Below are 24,918 nucleotides of genomic sequence, written 5' to 3'. Positions count from 1 at the left end.
CGCCGCTCGCAGCACCTGCCGGCGCCCGTGCATGCGCTTCCAAAGAGCGTCCCTAGAGGGCAGACTCGAGGCCAGGAAGTTCTAACGCCCGTCGTACAGGCACGACGTGAAACGGCTCTGCTTTGCGGCCCCCGGCCTCCGCCGTAAAGCGCCGTGGGCTGCCCCGCGTGAGTGAGCTGACGGGCGACTTCCGCGGGGTGCGGGGGCGGGAGGGGGACGCGCGGGTGGAAGCGGGTGGAAGCGGGTGGAAGGCGGGCCATCTGGACGCCCCGGCTATGGGCAAACGCGGGAGCCGGAGCCGGAGCCAGCTGCTCCACACCCTGACTAAGAAGCAGAAGAAGCACCTTCGGGATTTCGGCGAGGAGCATCCCTTCTACGACAGGTGGGGCGGCCACTGCCGGGCGCGCGGGGGCCGTCTCCGCGGGGTCCCGACGCGGCTGCCGCGGCCCGCGCTACCCCCCCACGCGCTCCTCCCCCCCACGCGCTCCTCCCCCCCACGCGCTCCTCCCCCCCACGCGCTCCTCCCCCCCACGCGCTCCTCCCCCCCACGCGCTCCTCCCCCCGGCTTCCCCGCAGCGCTCCCCCCAACGCTCCTCCCCCCCTTCCCATGCGCTCCACCCCCTGTGATCCTCCCGCCGCGCTCCTCCCCATTCTCCTCCCCACGCTCCTCCCCCCCCCCGCGCTTCCTCCACTCTCCTCCCCACGCCCCTCCCCCGCGCTTCCCACCCTCTTCCCCACGCTCCTCCCCCCCACGCTCCTCCCCCCCCCGCGCTTCCCACCCTCCTCCCCACGCTCCTCCCCCCCACGCTTTCCCCCCTCCCCAGGCTCCTCCCCCCGCGCTTCCCACCCTCCTCCCCACGCTCCTCCCCCCCCACGCTTTCCCCCCTCTCCACGCTCCTCCTCCCCAAGCTCCTCCCCACGCTCCTCCCCACGCTCCTCCCCCCCACGCTTTCCCCCCCTCCCCAGGCTTCTCCCTCTCGCGCTTCCCACCCTCCTCCCCAAGCTCCTCCCCACGCTCGTCCCCCCCACGCTTCCCCCCCTCCCCAGGCTCCTCCCCCCCCACGCGCTTCCCACGCTCCTCCCCACGCTCCTCCCCCCACGCTTTCCCACCCTTCCCAGGCTCCTCCCCCCTGCGCTTCCCACCCTCCTCCCCAAGCTCCTCCCCACGCTCCTCCCCCCCGCGCTTCCCACCCTCCTCCCCACGCTCCTCCCCACGCTCCTCCCCCCACGCTTTCCCACCCTTCCCAGGCTCCTCCCCCCTGCGCTTCCCACCCTCCTCCCCAAGCTCCTCCCCACGCTCCTCCCCACGCTTCTCCCCACGCTCCTCCCCCCACGCTTTCCCACCCTTCCCAGGCTCCTCCCCCCTGCGCTTCCCACCCTCCTCCCCAAGCTCCTCCCCACGCTCCTCCCCCCCGCGCTTCCCACCCTCCTCCTCACGCTCCTCCCCCCACGCTTCCCACCCTCCTCCCCAAGCTCCTCCCCACGCTCCTCCCCCCACGCTTTCCCACCCTCTCCAGGCTCCTCCCCCCCCCTTGCTTCCCACCCTCCTCCCCCCCGCGCTTCCCACCCTCCTCCTCACGCTCCTCCCCCCCCACGCGCTTCCCACCCTCCTCCCCAGGCTCCTCCCCCCCCACGCGCTTCCCACCCTCCTCCCCACGCTCCTCCCCCCCATGCTTTCCCCCCCTCCCCAGGCTCCTCACCCCCGCGCTTCCCACCCTCCTCCCCACGCTCCTCCCCACGCTCCTCCCCCGTGCTTCCCACGCTCCTCCCCACGCTCCTCCCCCGTGCTTCCCACGCTCCACCCCCAGCGCTTCTCCACAGCGCTCCCCCAACGCTTCCCCCCTTGCCCCCAGCGCCCCCACGCTCCTCGCCCCTCCCCCCACGCTCCTCCCCCCCCCCCCCCCCCCCCCCCCCGCGCGCTTCCACCTCCACCAGCACCACCCCCACCCTCGGTTCAGGTGGCTCCGGAGATGGGGTTCTTCAGATGGGCTTCTTCGTGAGTCTTCCTGCCTTTCGTGGAGCCCCTTAGCTTTGTGCTAGACCTCACGCCTCTTGTGGGGCTGGGCTGTTAGAGAGGTTTCCTAAGATTGTGTGTGTGTGTGTGTGGTAAAGAATTGCCTGGGCCCTTGGACACCTATGTTCTCTCCAGGTACAGAGGGGACACCAGCGCACCGGTACCTGTGGCTCCGCCTCCGCGTGTCCAGACTCTCGGTTCCCATCTTGTTGCTCACCCGCCACTGTGCTTTGGGCCGCTTCACACCAGCGGTTAGGGGCATTATGATTAAGAAATGTGCTAGAAAATGGGCTTTTATTTGCTTAATTGATACTTCTTTGCAAGGAGAGCCCGTTAACTGTGTTCGTCATGTGACCTTGTTAAACTTTTCATGTCTCAGTTGTTCGTTTGTGATATTCTTACAATCCCTGCCCAAATGCACATGTGGCTTTCACATGACCATAGTTATAATGTATTTATATTAGAATTTTCTGCCTTTTTCATTTAAAGTTGTATAGTTAGACTGTTTACTAATGGCTACGTGCTAGTAGTTAGAGTTTAATGTTACCTGTTTCTTCTCAGGGTTTCTGGAAAGGAGGCAAAACCACAGATTTATCAACGGGTAATGCTTTTATTCTTTTTTAAGTAATAGGTGGTTCTTGGCTGTTAATTTTAAGATTGTATATAATGATAATAAAAGCCTGGCTACATTTTCACTCTTTGCGATTGTAGATGTAAGCCATTAATTTAGTCATGTTGCTAAGTGTTGAATGCAGATGTCTGTCATAATGCCATTGTGATAACTGATAGAGTTTGAAACACTTTTTTAAAATAGATTGTATTTATTCATGAGACACAGAGAGGCAGAGACACAGACAGAGGGAGAAGCAGGCTTCCTGCGGGGAGCCTGATGTGGGCCTTGATCCCAGGACCCCAGGGCCAGGCCCTGAGCCGAGGCAGACACTCAACGCTTGAGCCATCAAGGTGCTTCTGAGTTTGAGATTCTTGAGCCTACTAGAACCTGCCAAGAAGACTCACCAGAGAGCTCTTGGTGAATCCTTAGAAGTGTCTTGTTTACTCAACATAGAGGGAGCCACAAACAGTGCAAACTGAACAAAGTTCCTAGCTCAGAACAGCAAACTAAAAATGCACTCTTTTGATGTATTGTAATTTTCCTGTTGCTCTGTTGGGCATGCCAAATATCTGACAGGTAGATCAGATTTCCTTATAACCAAAAGCTCTGTTTTTAGCCTGCTTTTTTCCCATGTAGAATACTAGCATTTCAAAGAAGATGAATAGATTCTAGAATCACAGCTAGACTAGCTTTTTTGTTTGTTTTTTTGTTTTGTTTTTTTTTTAAAGAGAGTCACACACTTAGGGGGTGGGGACGGGGAGAGAGAATTTTAAGCAGGCTTCGCACCTAGCATAGAGCCCAACTGGGGCTGGATCCCACAACCCTGAGATCGTGATCTTGAGCCAAAATCAAGAGTCCAGAACACTTAACCAACTGAGCCACTCAGTCGTCCTGCTAGACTAGCTTTTAAAAATAACTTTGTGGCTAGGCATGATTGAATAGATAGGATATGGATATTTACAGAAAAGCTAATTTTTATTTATGAAAGTCTCAACCTGTTCTATTTTTGGCCTAATGATAATCTTAGGGCAGAAACAAGAATATGTTTCTGTTTTAAATTTTCCCATTTTTTCCGGGCAGCTGGGTGGCTTAGTCAATTAAGCATCTGCCTTCAGCTCAGGTCATGATCCCAGGGCCCTGGGATGAGCCCCAGACTCAGCAGGGAGTCTGCTTTTCCCTGTCTCTAGCCCTACCCTCACTCATTCTCACTCCCTCTCAAATAAATAAATAAAATATTTTTTAAAAATAAAATTTCCTATTTTCCTTTTAGTCAGAGAATTCAGATGCTTCAGGTTCTGAAAGTGAAGCAGAGAGTGAACCAGAACAAGTTTCTGGGTACCACAAACTACTCGCCACATTAAAGAATGCATCAGAAGAGGATGAGGAGGAAGAGGAGGACGAAGAAGAAGAGGAAGAAGACAGTGCTGTAGATGAGGTAGAAACGAACAGTGAAGATGATGGTAGTGATGTCAGCATGGAGAAAGAGACAACAGCCGAGTCCACCAAAGTGCAGGAGAGTAAGTGTCTTTGGTGTGGGCTCAGTCACCTTTGTCAGGACAGCTGCCCTGTGAACACGGTGCTGGGTACTGTGTGAGTTGAACCAAAGCACATAGATCCAAAGCAGGGACTCTTAACCTTGTTGATTCCGTGATATCTTTGAGAATCTGGTGAAAACACAAGACCATATAGCCAGAAAAATGCAGTAGTAGTATTTTTGCTTACCATTTCCAGGATTTCATCAATCCTAAAGAGCCCTTGACTCAGAGGAAAGGGAACATGATGCTGTTTTTGTGCCAGTCTCCAAAAGATCACTGTCCCTCCCTTAGAGAAACCAAGTTTAATGGAAGACAAACTGTACAAAAATTGTCAAGCAGCAGGTTTGTATGGAGCAGCCAGTTAAGAGGCGTTGAAGAGACATGGAGTGGTTGCACACTGTCAGAGTAAATGAGGGAGGGCTTCAGAGAACAGCTGAGATTGAGAGCTTAAAGGAATTCTCTCATTCAGACTTCAGGTGGCTTTTTTAACTTTAAAACCAACTTTATGGAGGGATGTATGATTTACAATGAAGTGTACCTATTTTAAGTGTACAATTCAGTGAGTTTGACAGGTACATCCTCTATGTTATAATTGTCAAAATCAAGATTCAGAACATTTCCGGTACTTCCAAAAGATGTCTTCTTACTCTTTTATGGTCGGTTTCCCCCTCTGGCATCAGGCAACCACTGACCTGCTTCCTTTCAGTAAAGATTAGTTTTGCCTGTTCTAAAAATTCATATAAATGGAAGCATATAGTCTGTACCCTTTTGTGTCTGGCTTCTTTGGCTCCTCAAGTTTTTTGTGACTGATCCAAGTTGTTCACGTACCAGTAATTCATGAGTTGGTACTGCTGGAGTCGTATTGCGTTGTCAGTGTGTCTGGGTGCCTTTTTATATCTCACTATGGTAATGCCTGTTTTCCTTGCAGCCATATTTTTTCTCTATACCGTAAGGTCATACATAATTCTTAACATTTTAATTAATCAATTTTACTAGGATAAAAATTCATTGCCTCAGACTTAGGGTTTTGTTTTGTTTTCTATTTCCTATTTTGGATTTTTTTTTAATGAAAAGTTTGAGTTTGGGATGCCTGGGCGGCTCAGTGGTTCGTCATCTGCCTTCGGCTCGGGGGGGTGATCCTGGAGACCTAGGATTGAGTCCCTCATTGGACTCCCTGTAAGGAGCCTGCTCCTCCCTCTGCCTGTATTTCTGCCTCTCTTTCTCTCTCTTTCTCATATAAATAAAAATTTTTTTAAAAGAAGTTTGGGTTTTTTGGTTGTTTTTAGGTTATAGAAGTGACATATGCTTACTGTTAAAATTTAAGAGGATAGTGTAGTTAACCTATATTTTCACCACCTTCGGATGAACACCTTTAACATTGTATATAACCTTCCAGATTACTTTTTTATGGATACATGTGTGAGTACAAGTATGTACATAGATAATTGTGTGTGTGTGTGTATGTGCACGCATGCTAATGGTCTCATCCACTTTTGCAACTTACTTTTTTTTTTAATAGTATACCACAGACCTTTTCTATGTGAATAATCAGGGATTCATATTAGCTTCTCAATTACATGGTATTTCATTGTAAATGATACGTGGTAATGTAATTAGCACTCTTGATAGAAAAGGATGAAATCAATTTTTCCAGTTATTTCTTGTTTTAATCAGTGCCTCTTTGAATATCCTTACATGTGTATCTTAGTGTACTTCATCTAGTTATCATCTTAAAATAAGTTCTAGAACTGGAACTGGTTCACTCATCAGGCTTAATTTTGAAACTTAAGTCTTCCACCTGAATTTCCTTAAAAGTAAATAATAGCAGTGAACATCAGTGTTGATTTAGGCTAAAGAATTAAATTTTACTTGTTTACAGAACTATAATTATATTCATGCCTAAATAATTTTACAAAATGTTTCTCAAAATTACAGGTATGGTTTTGCCTGCTGACCCTGAAGGAAAAGATGGGGATGGGCCACTTGGCACATCACAAGAATCCCTTGAGGAATTTACAGATGCAAAACACGAGTCACTCTTCAGCCTGGAAACCAATTTTCTCGAGGAAAGTGAAGGCGCATGTTCTCTGAAAGTATCACAAGGTCAGAGCAGCGTGTGTTTTTCAAATTCAGCAGGTGCTTAGCATGGGGGCTTGTGTGCTAGTACGTGTTAAATCTCTTGCTACTGCAATGAGCAGCGATAGAAACATTTTAGCAGCTATATCTAGAACTGGGAAGAAAGACTTCTCAAAGGTATTTTTTGGTGAGGCAGTGCTGGGAGTCAAGAGGCTACTTAGTAGGACAGGTAGCCTAGGAGTGAAAGTAGGGAAGGCCAGCTCCCCAGACCTCGTATTTCCACCGTTGGGGTCAGGGGAAGACTTCTGATTTTCTCCCCACGCAGGGAAGGAAGAGAAAGGAGAAAAATACTTTATACTTTTCTTTGTGCCCTTCACTTGCTCTTTGTTATGGGAGTAGGAATTTTCCAGATTTGTAAGACTCAGGACTGGCTAATCTCATTGGTCCTCATTACCAGGGAGCACCTTCAAAGCCAAAAAGCTCCCTTCTGTTCCTCCAGTCTCTCTCTTGGCCATGCCTCTCTCCCAGTGGCGGTGACTAGGACAAGGCCTGCCTCTGTGTGGTAGGTGTAGTCAGATCTCTGCTCTCTCTCTCAGGTCCACTTTCTCAGCTTGTGCCTGGAGGGCAAGTCAGGTTGGTCTCATTCTGTATTCTGACTGCCTTTTTTGGTTTCATTGTCCTTCTACCCAGCTCTACCGTTAATGAAGCTGACGTTTTAATCCTTATTTGGCTCTTTTGTTCTGTTGGCTATTGTGCTGGAGAAGTAGTAGATAAAATTTGGGCACAAACCCCATTCTGAACCATCAGAACTTTAATAACCTTGGAGAAGAAGTGCCTGGGTGGCTCAGTTGGTTAAGCGTCCTGCTGTTGATTTCCACTCAGGTCATGATCTCAGGGTAGTGAGATCAAGCCCTGTGTCAGGCGCTCTGCTGCTTATGATTCTCTCCACCCCTCACGCTCCGTTGTTCACATGCACTCTCTCTTCCTCCCTCCCCTTCTCTTTTTTTTTTTTAAAGATTTATTTATTTATTTATTCATGAGAGACAGAAAGAGAGGCAGAGGCACAGGCAGAGGGAGAAGCAGGCTCCATGCAGGGAGCCCTACATGGGACTTGATCCCAGGTCTCCAGGATCACACCCTGGGCTGAAGGCGGTGCTAAACCGCTGAGCCCCCCAGGCTGCCCATCCTTCCTCTCTAAAAGAAAGGAAATTTTTAAAAAAATCAGAACCTTGGAGGAGACGTGAGGAAGTTTGGTTATCCTAAAATTTCTCTGGTTGTTTTGCCTATACAGATATATTAGCACCTAGGATTCTTATATCCTATAGTTTGGTTCTGGGTGTTTAGTACAGAATGCACTGCATTTGAAGTTTTGCCATTTGGATCCTTGCATAGGTCATTTAACTTTTCTCTGCTTCTTAATGAGTGACTGGAAGGTAAGGTTGGGTGGCTAGCTCAGAGGACTGAAGATAAGATAACCTCGACTGTAAGTACTACTAGTTGGATCATTGTTCAGCTCAGTTGAGTATTGAACATTTCTATGTGTCCTGTAATATAAGATAAATCAGGGATGGATCCTGCTCTCAGGGATCTTACAGTGTTGCAGCGAGTAGGTGGGGGCAGGGTTGGGGACAGTCTGTAGGGCACCATGGATGGCCTCTTAGTGGAACCAGTGCTGTGCCTGGCATAATAGGCTTCAGGGAAATAGTTCTTGTGAGTCAGGATGTGACATTAAACTGATAGTATTTGGACTTACAAAAATGAAGTGAAGGAAAGGATAGAATTTTTAATCAGAGGAAGAAAACCCACAGAGGCAGAAGAATTTGAGGGCCATATAATTCAAAACTTATATTGGAGAGGTAGCTTGGAGGTGTACATCCTAGAGTGCCCCAAATTTCAGACTGAGAAGCTTCTTCAAGGGTTTGAGCTGAGAAGTAATGTGATGAGAGAAATGATTTAGGGAAAGGAACCGGTTAGAAACTTTTGAGCTGGGAGAGAGGATGGGGAACAAAGATAGGGAAAAGGATGAGTTAAAATCGAGAAAAAAAAAGAGTATGTCGTTTGGAGAGAAGACCAAAAAAAATGCCTGCTCTTTCCTCCCAAGTGATCTGACATTTCCTGATTTCTGCATTAGATCCATTTCTACAACATGTGAACAAAGAACTGAAAGAAAAAGAAATTCAAGCTGTTGCCACAAATCCCAGAACTACTCACCAGCTAAAAGTAAGTGTTGCCTAGTCATTCCTGTCACCAAGAAAGTAAAGCTCCAAGTTAGGCAGTGGTCTTGGGTTTGGCGTTCTCCTCGAATGTATGATAAACACCAGTGGTAGAGGAGTTGATAGGGGAGCATAGGATAGGAAGGCTGGAAGAGCTTAGTGGCACAGGTGTAGCTGGGAAAGGCCTGGGGAAGCTGGAGTGTGGGAGCAGGTAAGAATGGCTTTGCAGGCAGGTCCACCAGGGTGTGGACCAGCATCTGAGAGACGCTGTCACATGACCCAAGGCAAGTCAGTCTACCTCTTTGATCTTCACTATTCTCATCTGTTAGAGGGGGGCAGTAATGCTTACCTCAAAATGAAGTGATGTAGTTTACTGACATACATAGAAAATATTGAGTAAAACAGTAGCTACTGCTGCTGTTGGTTTGTTCAAAGAATCTGAGAGAGGTTCATAACTAAGTTACTCATGTGTGGAGCCATTTTTTCTGCTTTGTGTGGGTTTTTTTTTTTTTTAGTTTTAGTTTTTTTTTTTATCAGCTCATGCTGTTTTTAAGAGTTGGTCATTCTTTTTTAATTGAAATTTTTACTAAAGTAATAATTATAGCTACATTTTTAAGAAATAACACAAAGACATCCCTTATGCCCTTTGCCCAGTTTCCTCCAGTGGTAGCGTCTCGGCAAAACTGTTTGACAGTATCAGGGCCAGGAAATTGACATTAACACGCTTGTCTTCTTCAGCTTTTCCCAGTTTTGCTCCTACTCTGTTGTGTGTGTCTGTAGTTCTTTACTATTTTGTCGGGTCTAGGTTCCCCTTATCCACCACCAAAGTCAAGATGAGAACATTCCCAGCTCCATAAAGATCTCTCTTGTTTCTGCTTGCCCTTTTAAAACCACACCCTTCCCCCTCCTCCCAATTCCTAATCCTTGGTAACCACTAGTCTGTTCTCCGTTTCTATAATTTTGTCATTACAAAAGCATTGTATAAAAAGAATCCTACAGATTGGCTTTTTTCACTTAGCATAGTTCCCTAGAGATCCACCTCTAGTTCTTGGGGCATATCAATAATTCATTTCTTTTTATTGCTGAGATCATCTTTTTTTTTTTTTTTCTGAGATCAGCGATTTTGTTACGATGCAAAAATTCCCACTCATACTGGCATCTCACAAAAAAAAAATATATGCTTTAGGATTTTAATGGCTGTATCTCAAAAAATTTATTTCATGCCCAAGTAAATTTGGAAGACTTGAAGTTAAATACAATAGAACAGAGCTCTTGTCATAGGACTCATCAGAACCTTTTGTATCTAATATACATTGTGACTCTCTGTAAGGGGGATTAGCTTCTGTGTTGTTTACCAAAGTTATTTGACCATGGAGCCCCCCCCTTTTTTTTTCTAGAATGAATTTTGATTTCCTAGAACATATTCCACCAAATAGTTTGGGACATACTGACCTAGTGAAGAGCTCAGGTTGGAAGTCAGAAACCTTGAGCTCTAGCTCTCAGCTCTCAGCTCTCTTCTCTCCTAGGTAAAGTTTGTCTGAATCCTATAATGTCTGAGCCTCTGCTTCCCTAAGCTTTAAGACAAGCATTATAGTGTCCACCTTGCTGGGTTGTTGGTGAGGATTAAATGAGGTAATCTGATAAATCGGAGAGAGCTTGGTAAATTAGAAAGTACTGTGTGAAAGTAATGTATTGAAAAGCATTTCTAACTTAGCTCTTGATCTCTCTCTCTCTTTCCTAGTGGCCTGTATTGGGCCAGCTTGTCTTTTCATCCAAGTTTCAGAAGTTGGAAACATTTAAACCCTCAAAGGACGTTGACTTAAAGTCACTTCATCTGCAGAAGCCCCTGGAATCCACCTGGACCAAGACGAACAGCCAGTTCCTCTCTGGTCCCTCCAAATCAAGTAGCCCTTTCACACCCCTCCAGAAAGAGCTCTTCTTAATTATGAACTCTTACCAGGATCTATTCTACCCAGAAAGGACTGCCCTGAAGAATGGGGAGGAGATCCGCCATGTGTACTGCCTACACGCAATAAATCATGTCCTCAAAGCCAATGCCCAGGTGCTTAGTAACAATAGCAGACGTCGCAGTCAGAAGCTTGGGGTGGGTGACGATGATGACTTCAGAGACCAAGGGCTAACAAGGCCCAAGGTGAGTGGCAGCAGGAGAGCTTCATCCAGGAGAGCTTTGTCCTCCAGAAGGAGGCTTCTGGCTGTGCTGTATAGGTGTCTGGCACTTGGCAGATATTCAGGTATTTTAATGGTAACGAATACTGGAATAATGAATGAGTCCAAGAGTGAACACCTTAGATGGGCCAGGTGGTGCCAGAGCAGTGCAGTAGACAGCTCAGTGGACTGTTTCTAACTGGATTTAACTGGAAACTTGTGAGTCAGAGGTTCCTCTGATAATTCTTGAGATAACCCTGAGCATACATAAATGACACTCCATTGTAAGTCTCTTTGTGATTGTCAGAAATGGTTGGAACCTTAGCCAGCCTTTTATCCAATCTCTAAATACTGCAGCTATGGATAGAGACCCAGATTCATAGAGGACCTTGCTGAAGAGAACCGGGAAATGAGTAGCAGAGATGGGATTAGAACCAAGAATTTTCATTACTGAGCCACACACATAAGTAAATCTTGGGAAACAGAAATTCCGGTTTTTCCATTGTATACTTACCGCTGCTTAAAGTGATGATTACCTTTATTTGGGCTCATAAGCCTAAGTTCCAGTGGATGTGGGGCTTTGGTAGGAAATGTCTTTTAATTGTGCCCACATTACTCATGTTGTGTGGCTACATCATGTGTCTTCCATTCCCCATACCTCCTTAACCTGTATCCCTCCATATGGAGGAAGTCTCATCTTTTTAGATGTTTCACTGAGTCTAATAGGATTCTAGGGCTTAGTACTGATGTGGCTCTTAGACATTTTTTAGTCTGGCCCCCTATATGATAACTGGGGAAACTGAAGCCTGGATACTTAGTGTCACAGCTGGGACAGCAGTAACTTGGCCCTCTTCAATCTAGGGCCCTTGGTGCTGCACTCACTATGCCCCTGTGGCTGTGCTTGCTCCCTTTCTGGGAAACTATCTCAGAGTCTTAAAAATAAGGATTATAAGTTTATCTGTTTCCATTTAGAGTTGTAGAAAACAATGAGTCAGATTACCCATGAAGCACATTTAGAATTTGATGAGTTGTGGGCTCTGACAGGGGTTGTTTACATTGTTGATATTTACAGAAGGGTAATGAGAAACTTATTGTTTGTTAAGCATATTCTATTTTTATTCTCTCCAGTTGTAACTGTAAGCATTTTTGGAAATGTTTGGAAAACTGAGTCCTACGTTTCCCATTGAGATATGATCTCATTTCAGAAATGCTTTATCATCATTTCTGAAAAACATGCTAGGAAATATATTAGATGCGTTAATCCTTTTCCTTACCAGCTTTATTTGTTCTCTACTTATCATACCTAGTTCATTTATTTTATTTTTTGTTTTTTTAAATTTTTTTTCCTAATGCATTCATTTATTTAGCATTTATCCCTTGCAGCTTATGCATAAAAATACTGTAGTAAGGTCTGTGCGAGACAGAAATGAGTAACATTCCTTGACACTTGTATGTTTATATTGGATTTTTGCTAGTGGACTCCTGTTAAAGGCATTGACTTAATCCTGAAAGATATTTCCACATTCTGGTTGGGAATTGCTTCTCATGGGGCTATTAGATTAAAGTCCATAGGACAGTGCTGTGGATATGAGAGGTGCTTAGTTTGTAGTCCTGAACCTGGTTCTGTGCAAAGGAGGTGGCTGAGATGTGAGCCCTTGCAGGGCCTGCTGCTTTATGGAGGGTTCTTTAGCACCATGTCTTCAGCAGGCTGACCACAGCTGCGGACCCTTCCCCTGGTCCCACCGAGGCTGTTGTGGCTTTCTCCATAGGTGCTGATAGTTGTGCCCTTCCGAGAAGCTGCTCTGCGGGTGGTGCAGCTCTTCATCAGCCTCCTCGAGGGTGACAGCAAGAAGAAAATAATTGTGAGCAACAAAAAGAGGTTTAAGGGAGAGTATGGCTCAGATCCTGAGGAGAGACCACCCAACCTGAAGAGGCCTGAGGATTATGAAGCTGTGTTTGTCGGCAACATCGATGACCACTTTCGGATTGGTAATTCCTTCTTGTTTTAATTCAAACCCTGAAGACCTGTGGTATGTGGTTCACATGACTAGAGGCTAGAAGCTGGGAATTGGGCATTCTCTCAGTGGGGTGAGATGTCCTCCTAACAGGACCCGGGTGCATTTGGGACATCTTGTCTGCCAGGGAAGAGAGTCTTGCCTGGCTAATAGGGTGGACACTTGGCTCAGGATGGAGCATCTCTGAGGCTGTATGTAAAAAAAAACATGCACATTTAAAGCAGAAATGTCTCAGCACATCCAGAATTAGTAGTTGATGCTACAGGGGGAGTTGGAAGTGATAGGGCCTTAGAGGGTCCCTCCGGGGAGGCTGAATAAACTGGGTGTCCATGTACAGTGGTGGACTTCCCTTCTTCCAGCCATGGAGAGTGCCTACCCTGAATTGTCTCCACTCAGGACTTACCGACTGCTACCCAACTTGTCACATCTTTGCTTGTCTCAACCAACTCCCATATACTTGGTTGGTTGTATATTGATAGAGTAAATTCTTAGGAAAATGTTTTTTCGCCACGTAAGTTCATTCAAAAAAACATGCATTAAGTGTCTACTTGGTACCAAGTACTGCTAAGAAGCTGAGGATATAGAAATAAAAGTTGTGGTTCTTGCTGTTAAGGAAATCCAGCCTATTGGGCAAACAGTACAGATTGATAAGTGCTGATCAGAGGATGCAGTGGATGATCTGGGGGTGTTTAAAGTGATTTTTGTACTAAAATTTTTGTTGTAAGGAGGGGTGGTCAGAATGCAGGAAAAGGTTTTAGAGAGGAAACTGCACTTGCAGAGGCATCAGGGTGAATAAGCCGGGTATGACCAAAGATCTACAAAGGCTTCAGCATGGCTGGAGTGTCAGGTGCACCAAAGTAGGGGGGGGCACGAGAGTAGATGGTTTTTTTTGTTTGTTTGTTTGTTTGTTTGTTATTTATTCATTTATTTTTTGCGAGAGTAGATGTTTAGTTTTAAACATGTGCAGGAGTCCTGCCAGTTACTGATATGTCAGTTTTGATCTCAAGAAAGAAAAGTTGGGCTGGAAATACAGATCTTTGTGAAGATGGCGTTATAGCTATGGTTAGTGAATAAATTTACCCATTTATTGCCCATAAACTTATGTAAGGTGTGATTGGAATTTAGAGCCAACTCACAGACTTGTGGAAGAGCTGTTTGGATCTGAAAAGATAGATATGAGCCAGGTCAGGGCTAGAAGAGGAAGTGAGTATTAAAGAAATGGAAAGTACCAGAAGGAAAAGAACATTTTGAGGAGGATGTGTTCCATATGCTGCTTCATGCATTTGTAACAAACATTGAAGTATCTTTGATTTGGTGACCTTGGCAAGAGTCCTTTCAGTGGAGTCCTGAGAATCAGGCCAGATTGTGATGTACTGAGGAACAAGTAGGAGATTTCTTTCTTCTTTCTTTCCTTTTTTTTTTTTTTTTTAAGATTTTATTTATTTATTCATGAAAGACATCAAGAGACGTAGAGACATAGAGGGAGAAGCAGGCTCCCTGCAGGGAGCCCCAGGTGGGACTCGATCCCGGACCCCAGGATCACACCCTGAGCTGAAGGCAAATGCCACCCAGGCATCCCGAGTGAGAGATTTCTAAGCAGACACCATTCTCTGGAGAGGTTTTAGTGGAAAGGGAAGGACGAGAGTGAGACCATAGAGGCAAGAGGAGGACGATTATTTTAGTAAGGAAAACAATTTGAACATGGGTCATGTGCTAAGGGGAAAGACGTGAAGGTCAACAATGCAAGGTGAGTGGGTAGCAGCTGATGGCTTGGTGGGAATAATGGACGGCTGTGTACTTGGCTATCTCATGTAGGCGTGGCGATACTCCAGAGAAGCATCCGCCTCTATGCCCCCTTCTACTCCTCCGACATCCTCATTGCCTCCCCGCTGGGCTTGAGGACCATCATCGGTGCAGAAGGAGAGAAGAAGAGAGATTTTGACTTTTTGTCTTCTATTGAGCTGCTCATCATTGATCAAGCTGACATTTATCTGATGCAGAACTGGGAGCATGTCCTGGTAATGTGGTCATTCACATTTAGAGTGCCAACATTCATGTTTAGAGAGCGAAGGAGCTCAGTGATTTAATAAGTCTTAAAGTCTTAAATCCAGATGAGAACTCAGTTTGGAAATGGAAATGTTTCACATTTTCCAGTTTGAAAAAACCTTTAGGTTCTCTTCTACACACAGATTGGTCAATAATTATTCAGAGAAGTAAAAATTCTTGCCAGTATTTTCAAATCTCCAGAAAAGATTCCTTCGCCTTAAGGTCACTTCAGTGTGGCTGGTTGGTAGATTGGTTCCTCCTGACCTGGAATGCCTTCATCTAATATAATTCCTCCTATAGTTTATGCTCATTCTCTTTTGTTTGGCCTTCAGTGGAAATGGGAAAACATTACTCAGGATTTCTTAATGTGTGATCTTGTTTTACAGAGAAATGTAGGATATCTTTATCCTGTTAATGTAACTTGTGCTATAATTTTTTCCTCCTTTCCTGCATACTCTGCAGTGTTGTCCACTTTAGGATTGAACAACTGTGCTTTGGAACAATCCTTATCACAGAACCATAGATTTGGTTTTTTAAGGCTTGTGAGAACTCACTTCTACAGTCCCAGGGCTTGTAGGAAGGTGGGGCAAATAAAGGGGATACTTTAATTTATAAAGTAGTGAATAAATGCAGAGTATTTGTTATCCTTTAATATATATTTTAAGGTGAAAATACAATTAAGATAGAAAAGGCATGTCAATGTAATTTGAGGAAACGGCACATGTGGTGGCTCTAGGATCTCCATTTTTTGAAAACTAGGCCACTGAAGAACAATGGCTATGGTATCCATGGTATTTCCCTTCTTGTCCAAATTTGGGACTGAGGAACCCATAGAATGACCAGGATGGCATTTTCAGAAATTCCTTTCAAAGGAATATTCCTGTAGGTACCATTTTTTGAAAGATCTAAGAGGTAGCCAGTTTTAGCTTACCTTTCTGTTGGGGGTGTTCAGCTAACTAGGCAATTCACACCCATCTGACCCTTGATTTTCTGATGTAATTTGGAATTTGACTATACATACTCCATGGGGTTAATAAGATGACAGACTTGTAAAATGCTTAGCAGTGTCAACAGGTACATCCTCCATAAAAATTAATGGTAGTGTTATTTCTGCTCAAAGCATTTGATGAACCACATGAACCTACTGCCCTTGGATTCACACGGAGTGGACTTCTCCCGAGTGAGGATGTGGAGCCTCAATAGTTGGTCTAAGTACTATCGCCAGACTCTGCTTTTTGGGGCCCTGCAGGATGCCCAGATCAACTCCGTGTTCAGCAAGTACTGCGTCAATCTCCAAGGCCAGGTGGGCATGCTCTCCTTGTTTCTTTGGGTCTTCCTGAAGCATTGTATACTGTTTGGGTCATGAGGCATACGGGAAGGAAGGCATTTGGTCAGTGGTGGGGATGACTCGCTTCCTCACTTTCTCATCAACTCCTGGCAGGTGGCTGTGAGGAACGTCCCAATAACTGGCTCCATCAGCCATGTCCTGGTGCAGCTTCCACATGTCTTCCAGAGGATGGAAGCTGAAAATGTAGCTTCGGTGATTGATGCCAGGTACCTCTCTCTCCTGTTGGACACGTCGGGGGTACAGAGAAGTTTTTAGCCTTGGCATACAAATTTAAAATTGGATTCCATGTCGGTTTTACTGATGAGATCATAGAACCCAATCATCATTGATACAGGAAGAAACTGAAGCCCAGAGAGGAATGATACTTTGTCCCGGTTCTCTTAGGTGGTTAGTGGCAGCATTAGTACTGTAAATCAGAGGTTCTTTCCATAAGATTGTGGCATTTTTTAATTAACACTGCTTGATACTGCTAAGTGTTCCGTGTCAACAACTTAATTGAAGCCCTTCAGGGCAAGGACTAATGCCCAGAAGCAAACACTGAAACCTTTAAATATTCGACTGTAAGCCTTTCACCTTTTGCCTCTTGCAAACATCAAGGTTCCAGTGTTTCTAATTCTCTATTTCCCCTGTCTCTTCATTGTGTTTCATCAGGGGACCATGGTAGGAGAAAGATACTTTGCATATGGGAAGTGTTCAGTAATTACTTGTTATTGATTAACCACTGAATGAATGAATGAATGAATGGTGTGCTTGTCTATTTCTGGAGTAATTCTTTGGGATACACTGGCATCACCTCTATTTTTTACAGTGAATAGAGTTACCACTTATTTTATTTATTCTTATGTTAGCTCTTTGTGATGAGGTAAGCCAGATTGGCCTCTTTGCAGGAGGTGGAAGGAGATTGTGACTTGCCCAGGGTAACGCAGTTAGTGGTGACACTGTGGGCTAATCTCTAAATCATTGACTTTGCCCTTTGCTTTTCCAAATCAGGTTTAATTTTTTTGTGAACAAGATTTTGCCTCAGTATCGTGATGCAGTCATGTCTCATACGCTCATCTATGTCCCCTCCTACTTTGACTTCGTGCGTCTCCGAAACTACTTCAAGAAGGAAGAACTGAACTTCACCCACATCTGCGAGTACACTCCGAAGTCTGGTATTTCCAGGGCCAGACACTTCTTCCTTCAAGGAGAGAAGCAGTTTTTGCTCCTCACAGAGCGCTTCCATTTCTACAAAAGGTAAAGTAGTGCTGGGTTTTGAGTGTCCTCTTAGGAGGGGAAATGTATTGCAAATCATGGCCTGCTTCTGAGTGCATGGTGGGTTTTGTGGTGCTGTGAGGTCCTCTTTCACTCTACTTCGTACAGAGAAGCTAGAGACTTTTGGAACTGGGCACTCTTCTTGGTTGGTTGGTCTCTTCTCTTGTTGGAAGAGGTAGAGACAAATGAGTGACTATAGTATAATCTGTGTGTAGATCTGGAGTGGGCCCACACTTGGGATACTTCCTGTAGCTGTGGTTGTATACCTCAAGAAAGACATCATTGAGTTGAACACTTCTCAGTAGGCACAACTGAAGTGAATATAGAAAGGAAAGGAACTGTCATGGAAGCACAGACAAAGTATCAGGAACTGTGTGGTCTGGGGAGGTGGAGGACGAGCACAAGGTCAGTGTTCCAAAAGTTACAGTGTGTTTTGAGGAGGTGCACACATGCCTCCTCACAGGAGACCGGAGGGAGGGCCCCCCTGTTTGCAGGAGGCAAAAGGTGAAAGGCTTAGAGTTGAATATTTAATGATTTCAGCATTTGTTTGGCTTCCCCATTTTGTGAGTCTGACAAAACAAATTGGATTTGCTTTTTTAAAAAAATTCTAATTAGAGCATTAGTAATATTGAGCCTTCTGTTACTATTTGCAGCCATTTGTGCCCCCAGAAGTCAGGTATTCCATTGTTTTGCCAAGTCTGTCTCTGCTGCCAAGTGAAAAAGCCCTTTTTAAACCCGTTATCTATAGAGATGGAAATTGCATCCTATTATCTTTTCCTTCCTGATGTGCAGTAATGTTCAGTGAATTGATGTTTTGCCTTTACTGTTTAACTCTCAGTCATACTTACTACCGAGGGGCACATTTTCTCAGAGAACCCCAAACATAAAAGCCAGAAATCATCCAGGCTTTGGAGCATATTTGATGACACGTGTTGGCATTGCTTTGCCTTTTAATTTATGCCCCATGTAAGGATGTGCTCCCCAGACATGCTCTCGTTACCAAGACGGGGAGGGAGGAATCCAGCAGCCTGGATTCCTGCCACAGCCAGGGCAGAGCAGGCTGACATGACTTGGCCTCTCTGGGTATTCTGCTGACTAGGCAATCTGTGAGTGGAGAGATGAGAAATGGCTGCACTTGTGTTCCCTGGGCTGCATTCTTGGCCACCTACACAGGGCTGTTTGGCCAAAGAGTGTTAATGAATGCCTGCTTATTGGTGTCATTATTTGCTTTGTGGAACAAGTAAGTTGTTTTCATTCATGTTGGAAAGTGATATTTTGGGGGAGTTTGCACTCAGCAGATCTTAAGAGCCCTTAGTTTTCTATCAGCTTGACACATGAAAGCAAGCCTTTTAAGTGAAGTGGATGGATTGGAAAACTTCCCAGTGTGATTGTTTATAGCAAGTATGAATTAGGCTGGGAGGAAGACTGCTCTCAAAGAGCGGCTTTCCAAGGAGAGAGGGCGTGATGTCTCAAGTCGGCAGGACAGTCCCATGGCTTACACCACTGTATTTACCAAACTGTTTTGCCCCCAGATCATTATATAGACAAATCTAGCATGTACCACTTGCTCTATACCTTGGATCTGGTTAATTGGTATGTCCTGTATTTAAGATGAATAGAAATAATGTGCTTCAGTGTCCCGAGACTGCTAATTATCTCAGGGTTTCCAACTATAGATTTCTTTCCTTGAGACATCCCCAAGGTGAAGATAGGTGCTTTTATCTGCAGTGCCTTTGTGATTTGATTTGACCATGGGGAAGGTACTTGTATGTTAAACTTTAGTATCCAACTCTGAAATTCAGTATTTATATTCTCTGTGGAAGTAGGCTGTGTTAGAAACATCACAGCTCATTTGTGAGCTACCAGAACATTTTCAGCCCGAAGATGAGTCTGTTTTTTTGTGGGATTGGGGGATGAAACCAGTAGAATTAGGGTTGGACAGGCTTTTGGTCATGGTGGCCCGCCTGAGCATGGGATGCTTCACAGTGGTTTCCCTGAGCTTTATCACTGGGTTGCCACAGCAGGGAGGTTTTTCAACCAGGGAGCAAGTCAGAACTCTGGAGGTGGGATTTATGGGATTGGTAAAGGCTGCTGGAGTGTTTCTGAGTACACCCTACATGAGAGTCCCAGTTCTGGAAGTAGCTTACCATCTTTTTAGACAGTGTGGAGGAGCTACCCTTTCAAATCAGTTGTGGGTGCCTCATTTATCTTTCACAGTTGGTAGGTGAGCTAGACATCCGGAATGTCCTTTGTCCTTAGTTTAAGGTCCCATCCAGCTGTTCAATCATATTTGTGTGCTTTTATTTTTGTTTTTAAGATTTTATTTATTTGAGAGAGAGAACACTCACACATGATTGAGGGAAAGAGCAGAGGGGGAGGGGGAGGGACAAGCAAGCAGCTGTGCTGGATGCAGAGCCCAGCCTGATGCGGGGCTCAATCCCAGGATCCCAAGATCATGACCTGAACCAAAACCAAGAGTCAGGTGCTCAACTGACTGAGTCACCCAGGTGCCCCTTGGTCATATTTGTAGGGGTCACTGAATACCCAAAGCCTATACCAAGGGAGGAAGAAGGGAAGGGATGCTGAAGACTAAGGAGATTTGGCACTGACTGCCCCTCTGAAGAAGCCCTCACCACGTTCACTATTTCCAGAAGATAACTAGTCTCTATTGTGGGAGAATTGAAACTGAGAGAGATTTTCTTGGTTTTTTAAATATAACACTTACTGGAATTGGTTTTGTGCTTTGTTTTAAAAGTACTCTGGTTCTAAGAATATTACACAATTATTGTAGAGAATTGGGAAAATCTAGGTTAAAAAAAAGAAAATGGAATCTCACTGCTTGGATATTAATACCCATTTTGGTATATTTCTTTCCTGTTTTTCTGTGTGAAAAATAGGTGCACATGAACATAGACACACGTATACACACTTTTCTGAAAATATTACATTGGGATCACATTGTACTCATTGGGATTTTTTTTCTTTTATGTGCTTATTGAAAAACAACTTTAAAATGTTAACACTTTGGCATGTATATTTGTAGCTTATGGGTACATTTTTAAGTTGATGTATATAGCTTTGTCACATCCTCCCTTCCCCCAACATTTTATTTGGAAAGATTTTCATTACAAAGGAAATCATAAGACTAAGAGTGAACATCTATAACTCCTTTTATTTGGGCTTCATCAGGTGTTAGCATTTGAGTCTTATTTTTCTTTCCTGAACCATTTGTAAATAAACTACAGGAGGCTTCATGACACTGAATCCCCAAATCATTCAGCATGTAGTTCCTAAAAACAAGAATATTTTCTCTAACCAATACCATTATCATACCACTTGATACTACACAGTAATATCATCTGATATATAGTCTGTATCCAGATTTTCCTAGTTTCCCTACGTTGACCATTATAGCTGTTTCACTCCCTAACCCAGGATTCAGTTAAGGATCATATGTTACATTTGGTTAATGTTTCTTTAGTCTATCTTAACCATTTTCAGCTAGGGGCGGTTTTGCTGAGACATTTGGTCATCAAAACTGAAGGGTTATTCTAGTGATGTAGTGTTTTTAGTGCGTTGAGGTGAGGATTCTTCTGGATATCCCAGAGTCCACAGGATAGCCCCACAACAAAGAATTATCTGGCTCAATATGTCAGTAGTGCTGAGGTTAAAAAAACCTTCATCTAGAATAATTCTCTTGCTTCATTTTTTTCTATGACATTCTTTGAAGAGTCCAATTCAGTTTCCTCTAGAATGTCCCAGAGTCTGGATTGTGTAATTGTTTTTTTAATATTTAGATCAGTGGTTCCCAAACTTTGCTGTACATTAGAATCCCCTCGGAGAGCTTTTAAAGATCCAAATACCCGAGTCATGTTCCAATGCCATTTAAATCCCTGTGTCTGGGAGTGGGGATGAAGGATAGATACCCCACACCTACAAACAGGTGATTCAAAATGCAGCAAAGTTTGGAACCACTGACTTAGGTTAAATACCTTTGCTAAGAACTCTACGTAGAGAATGTTGTATACTTTCCACTGCATCTTGTCAGTAGCACATAATGTCAGTTTATGTCATTTTTGGTGATGTTAAATGTAATCACTTACAAGGTGGGTCTGCTAGATCTCTCCATTGTAAGGTATCTTTTCTATTTAATTAATAAGTAGTTTGTTAGATGTGTATTGAATCCTTCTTAATGGTTACATAGTATTATGTTGTATGGATATATAATTAGCCCAGTTTCCTTTTAATGGGTATATAGATTTAAAAAAAATTGTTCTATTATATACAACAGTGCCACAAATATCCATATGCATAGTTGATGGCGTAGTTGTCTAGTTATTTCATTAGGATGAACATGAAGAGGAAAACTCGTTAGCTCAAAATCTGTACATGGTGAAAAATTTATTATACATTACTGCTTATTTGCTCCCTACCATCTTCCCCATATCTTGTCTCCCCCTCCCCAGAATACACACACGATAATTTTTACTCCATTCACCTATTTTCTGCAAAACCCCCCTTGATAGCTCAATGATAACATCAATGTTTTAATGTCTTTTTCTTGCATTTTCATGTTTGTTTGTTTGTTTTTTTCATAATTGTCAGCTGAACGTAGAGGCTGAGGTCCAGGTACACCTCTGACTGTCAGGCCACTAGTGTGGGAGTTGTGAATCTAGTCAGGATTTGGTTGTTACTATAGTTAACCTTCCAGACTCCACAGACTTCAAATTCCTCTAGCACACAGTGGCTTAGTGTGAGGCCTGGGGTGCCAGAGGGTCTTTTCTCAGGGTCCAGATCTTCTTGGCTTTCACCAAGCCCTGTACCCCTGTGCCAGCGGAGGGGGTCTCCCTCCACTCTAACCCCTCCCATGGCAGTGGGCTGCTCTTGCTTGTTACTCCCTGCAAGACTTGAGGTGGGGTTGGGGTTCTCTTGGTGTAACTTCGTTCTAGGCAGGCCCTTTCATTCTGGACTGTGGAAGCGGGGCCTTCTCAGTGTTCCTGCAGCACACGCCATGGCAGCAGAACCTGGTCTTTTATCCGTAAGGGGTCTTGGTAGAAGAGAGTTTCCTGCTTCTCCCACGATGGTGGTAGATCTCTGCTTCTGTCAGTGCAGGATCTTGGCTGGAGTGGATTTTGTGCCCTTTCCCCAGAGGCAGTCTGCTGTTGCTTTCTGTTGGGTCCAAGTCCTACGATGGGAAAGGATGGGATGGGGCTTTACCACCCCAGATAACTTGCTTTATTACCCTCCTCCCAACAGCAGTTGACCTTTGCCCCCTCTCGTCAGTTTTGCACTTCCGCTTCATATGGATAGGGGTCTGGGAAGTGAGACATTTCACCAAAGGGGTCTCTCTCTCAGGTCTTCTGTCCTGCCTCCCATCTTTCTCCAGGACTCCTAGTGGAGGCCTGTGGAAAAGAATTCATGAGTGAGTATAAACAGATCCCAGGGATTCTGAACTGTCACATAGAACCACACTTGCCCTTTAAGAGTTTGTTCAGAGTATAGCTGTTTTCTTGCTACCCACTTTTTTGGCAGGTGCCCTCTTCCTCCTGTGCTCCTTCAAAGTGCAGTAGTTATGGGTCCTGTCTCTGCAGTGAGCTTTGTCCTCTTTGGAATTCAGTTATTGGTAAGCTGGCTCTTAAGATCAGGTTGCACATCTCCTCCCAGCCCCTGAGCTCAGCACCATGACACTGGTAGCTCGAAACTGGCCATGGTGGGAGTATTTACACCACAGAAATTGGCAGCTGCTTCAAATCAGCACTCTTAGCACTTTCTTCCCCACTGAGAACTAGGTATTAAACATATACAAGCGCACCCTTGAATCAGTTCACTTGGTTGAGTTGTGACATCAGCTGTCTAGGCTCAAGAAAAGGAATGCTTTTTTAGGTTATGTGGCTTTTTCTTGTTAGTGTGGAAGCAATATTCTCTTGAGTTTACTGTATACTAAGCAGAAGTGGAACTTCATGTTTATTTTTGTTTGTTTTGATAACTAGTGAGGTAGAACAGAATTTATTCATTAGCCATTAGAATTTCTTCTTTATGATAATGTTAAAAGGTAAGCCACATAGTGGATTGCAATTAAAGTTTGGAAGACTGGGGTTGCCAGAAGGGTCAGATGATCCATGGGATGAGATGACAAGGAAGGCTTATCCTCTGGGAATAAAATAAAACTCCCAAGGGAGTCTAACAGCAGCCTATCAGAGAGTATTAACAGGAAAAATCAGAACCTTGTCAACTATAAAATCTTTTGTTATGGGGCCCCAGAGGGAATAATTGACCTCGACCCAAAACATACGGTGAGTCCCTGGGGTCTATACCCCACCACCACCACTGTGAGCACTGCAGCAGGGAAAGAAGTACATAAGCTGTTGAAATTAATTGCTTTTCCATAATGCCTAATGGATCCTCAGGCAGGATTTTGTAAATGGATGAACTTAGGACATCTGCTATGGAGTTAACATGTCTACAGAGTGACAAGAAAAGACTGATGGGAATGCATTTACAGTTTATGCAGTTTATTTTACATACTGGGTCTGACCTCCTCTCCATTACAGAACATTCTGTTTTGCCTGATTATACTAAGGGCAGTGTTGAGTTGTTAAGTGTTTGCTTTTGAAGTTTTCTATGACAGATCTTCAGTCCTCGTCTACCTCAGTCTACCCAGAATAGGCTCAAAAAAAGCAAATTTATCAATATATCAAGCCAAACATTAGGAATTCAAATGTTGCCACAAAATAAGTCCTTCCAACTCAAATTAAAATAACCTTTGGTCTGTTGGTTGTTTATGGCATTATCTTCCTCGTTGAGCATGGAGCAGTAAGAGTGAGCTATGCCCCTGTCAAACTCTTAGGTAGCTTTTCCATAAATTTTCTCAAGTAGATACTAGTCTCTCTTTCACCTTTTAATAGGTATACCATAAAAGGGATCAGGAATCTGATTTTCTATGAACTGCCAACTTACTCCCACTTCTACAGTGAAGTCTGTAACATGCTGAAAGCCACCAGCAGAGGAGAGGAAGCCGCCTGGACTTGCACTGTCCTCTACTCCAGGTATGATGCCCAGAGGTTGGCTGCTGTGGTTGGTGTGACGCGGGCTGCACAGATGCTGCAGTCCAAGAAGAATGTCCACCTCTTCATTACTGGAGAAAGATGAGAATTTGTTGGACAGGAAATGGTATTGGCAGGATATATAATGCTGATGCTGCGCCACTCGGACCCAGTTCTGATCACTTACACAAAAGAAGGACTGCTATAGGAGAGGAGCTTCAGGCAGTATCATATTGGACACTTCTTCCTTTTCAGGTCATGTGTCCCTGAAAAGTTAAATGTAAACCAAATTTTGGTTACATCTCTCGGACCTCAGGAGAGAGCTAATAGAATTCCAAAAGACTGATAGAAGGAAAAACTTGTACTTGTGAAATTTTTTGTAAGCTGTAAATTCTTCTATTGTTATTTTTTTCTTTATTGTACTTTATAAAGTCTTTCAGGTTTGCCTGTTTCTGTTTGATGCTTTCTTAAAAGTAAGGCATACATGACATTGCTTGTGAGAACTGGTTATAAGAAATCGGAATACTACTTGGTACTGAATATCATTTTAATTTTGGGTCATGCAGGTTTTGCAAGACTTATTTTTCTCCAGCCA

General features: G+C 44.4%; 1 protein-coding gene across 3 annotated transcripts; it reads left to right on the top strand.

Moving 5' to 3' along the window:
* The first annotated feature begins 94 nt into the window (after positions 1-94).
* On the top strand, positions 95-24,774 carry UTP25 (UTP25 small subunit processome component). Of its 3 annotated transcripts, none has more exons than XM_077902224.1 (12): positions 95-167; positions 2,576-2,615; positions 3,898-4,144; positions 6,098-6,265; positions 8,370-8,458; positions 10,193-10,603; positions 12,387-12,606; positions 14,448-14,650; positions 15,799-15,981; positions 16,120-16,232; positions 17,017-17,262; positions 24,186-24,774. In XM_077902224.1, the coding sequence occupies exons 3-12, from the start codon at positions 4,102-4,104 to the stop codon at positions 24,427-24,429; spliced, it is 1,920 nt and encodes a 639-aa protein (XP_077758350.1). In that variant the 5' UTR covers positions 95-167; positions 2,576-2,615; positions 3,898-4,101; the 3' UTR covers positions 24,430-24,774. The 3 variants fall into 3 exon arrangements, with proteins under 3 accessions (XP_077758350.1, XP_077758348.1, XP_077758351.1); XM_077902222.1 differs by lacking the exon at positions 95-167 and adding an exon at positions 208-382; XM_077902225.1 differs by lacking the exons at positions 95-167; positions 3,898-4,144 and adding an exon at positions 311-382.
* The last annotated feature ends 144 nt before the right edge of the window (positions 24,775-24,918 follow it).

Source organism: Canis aureus, chromosome 6, assembly GCF_053574225.1.
Source record: "Canis aureus isolate CA01 chromosome 6, VMU_Caureus_v.1.0, whole genome shotgun sequence".
Classification (NCBI taxonomy): Eukaryota; Metazoa; Chordata; class Mammalia; order Carnivora; family Canidae; genus Canis; species Canis aureus.
Note: the sequence above shows the minus strand (reverse complement) of the source record. Positions and strands in the feature narration are given on the sequence as shown.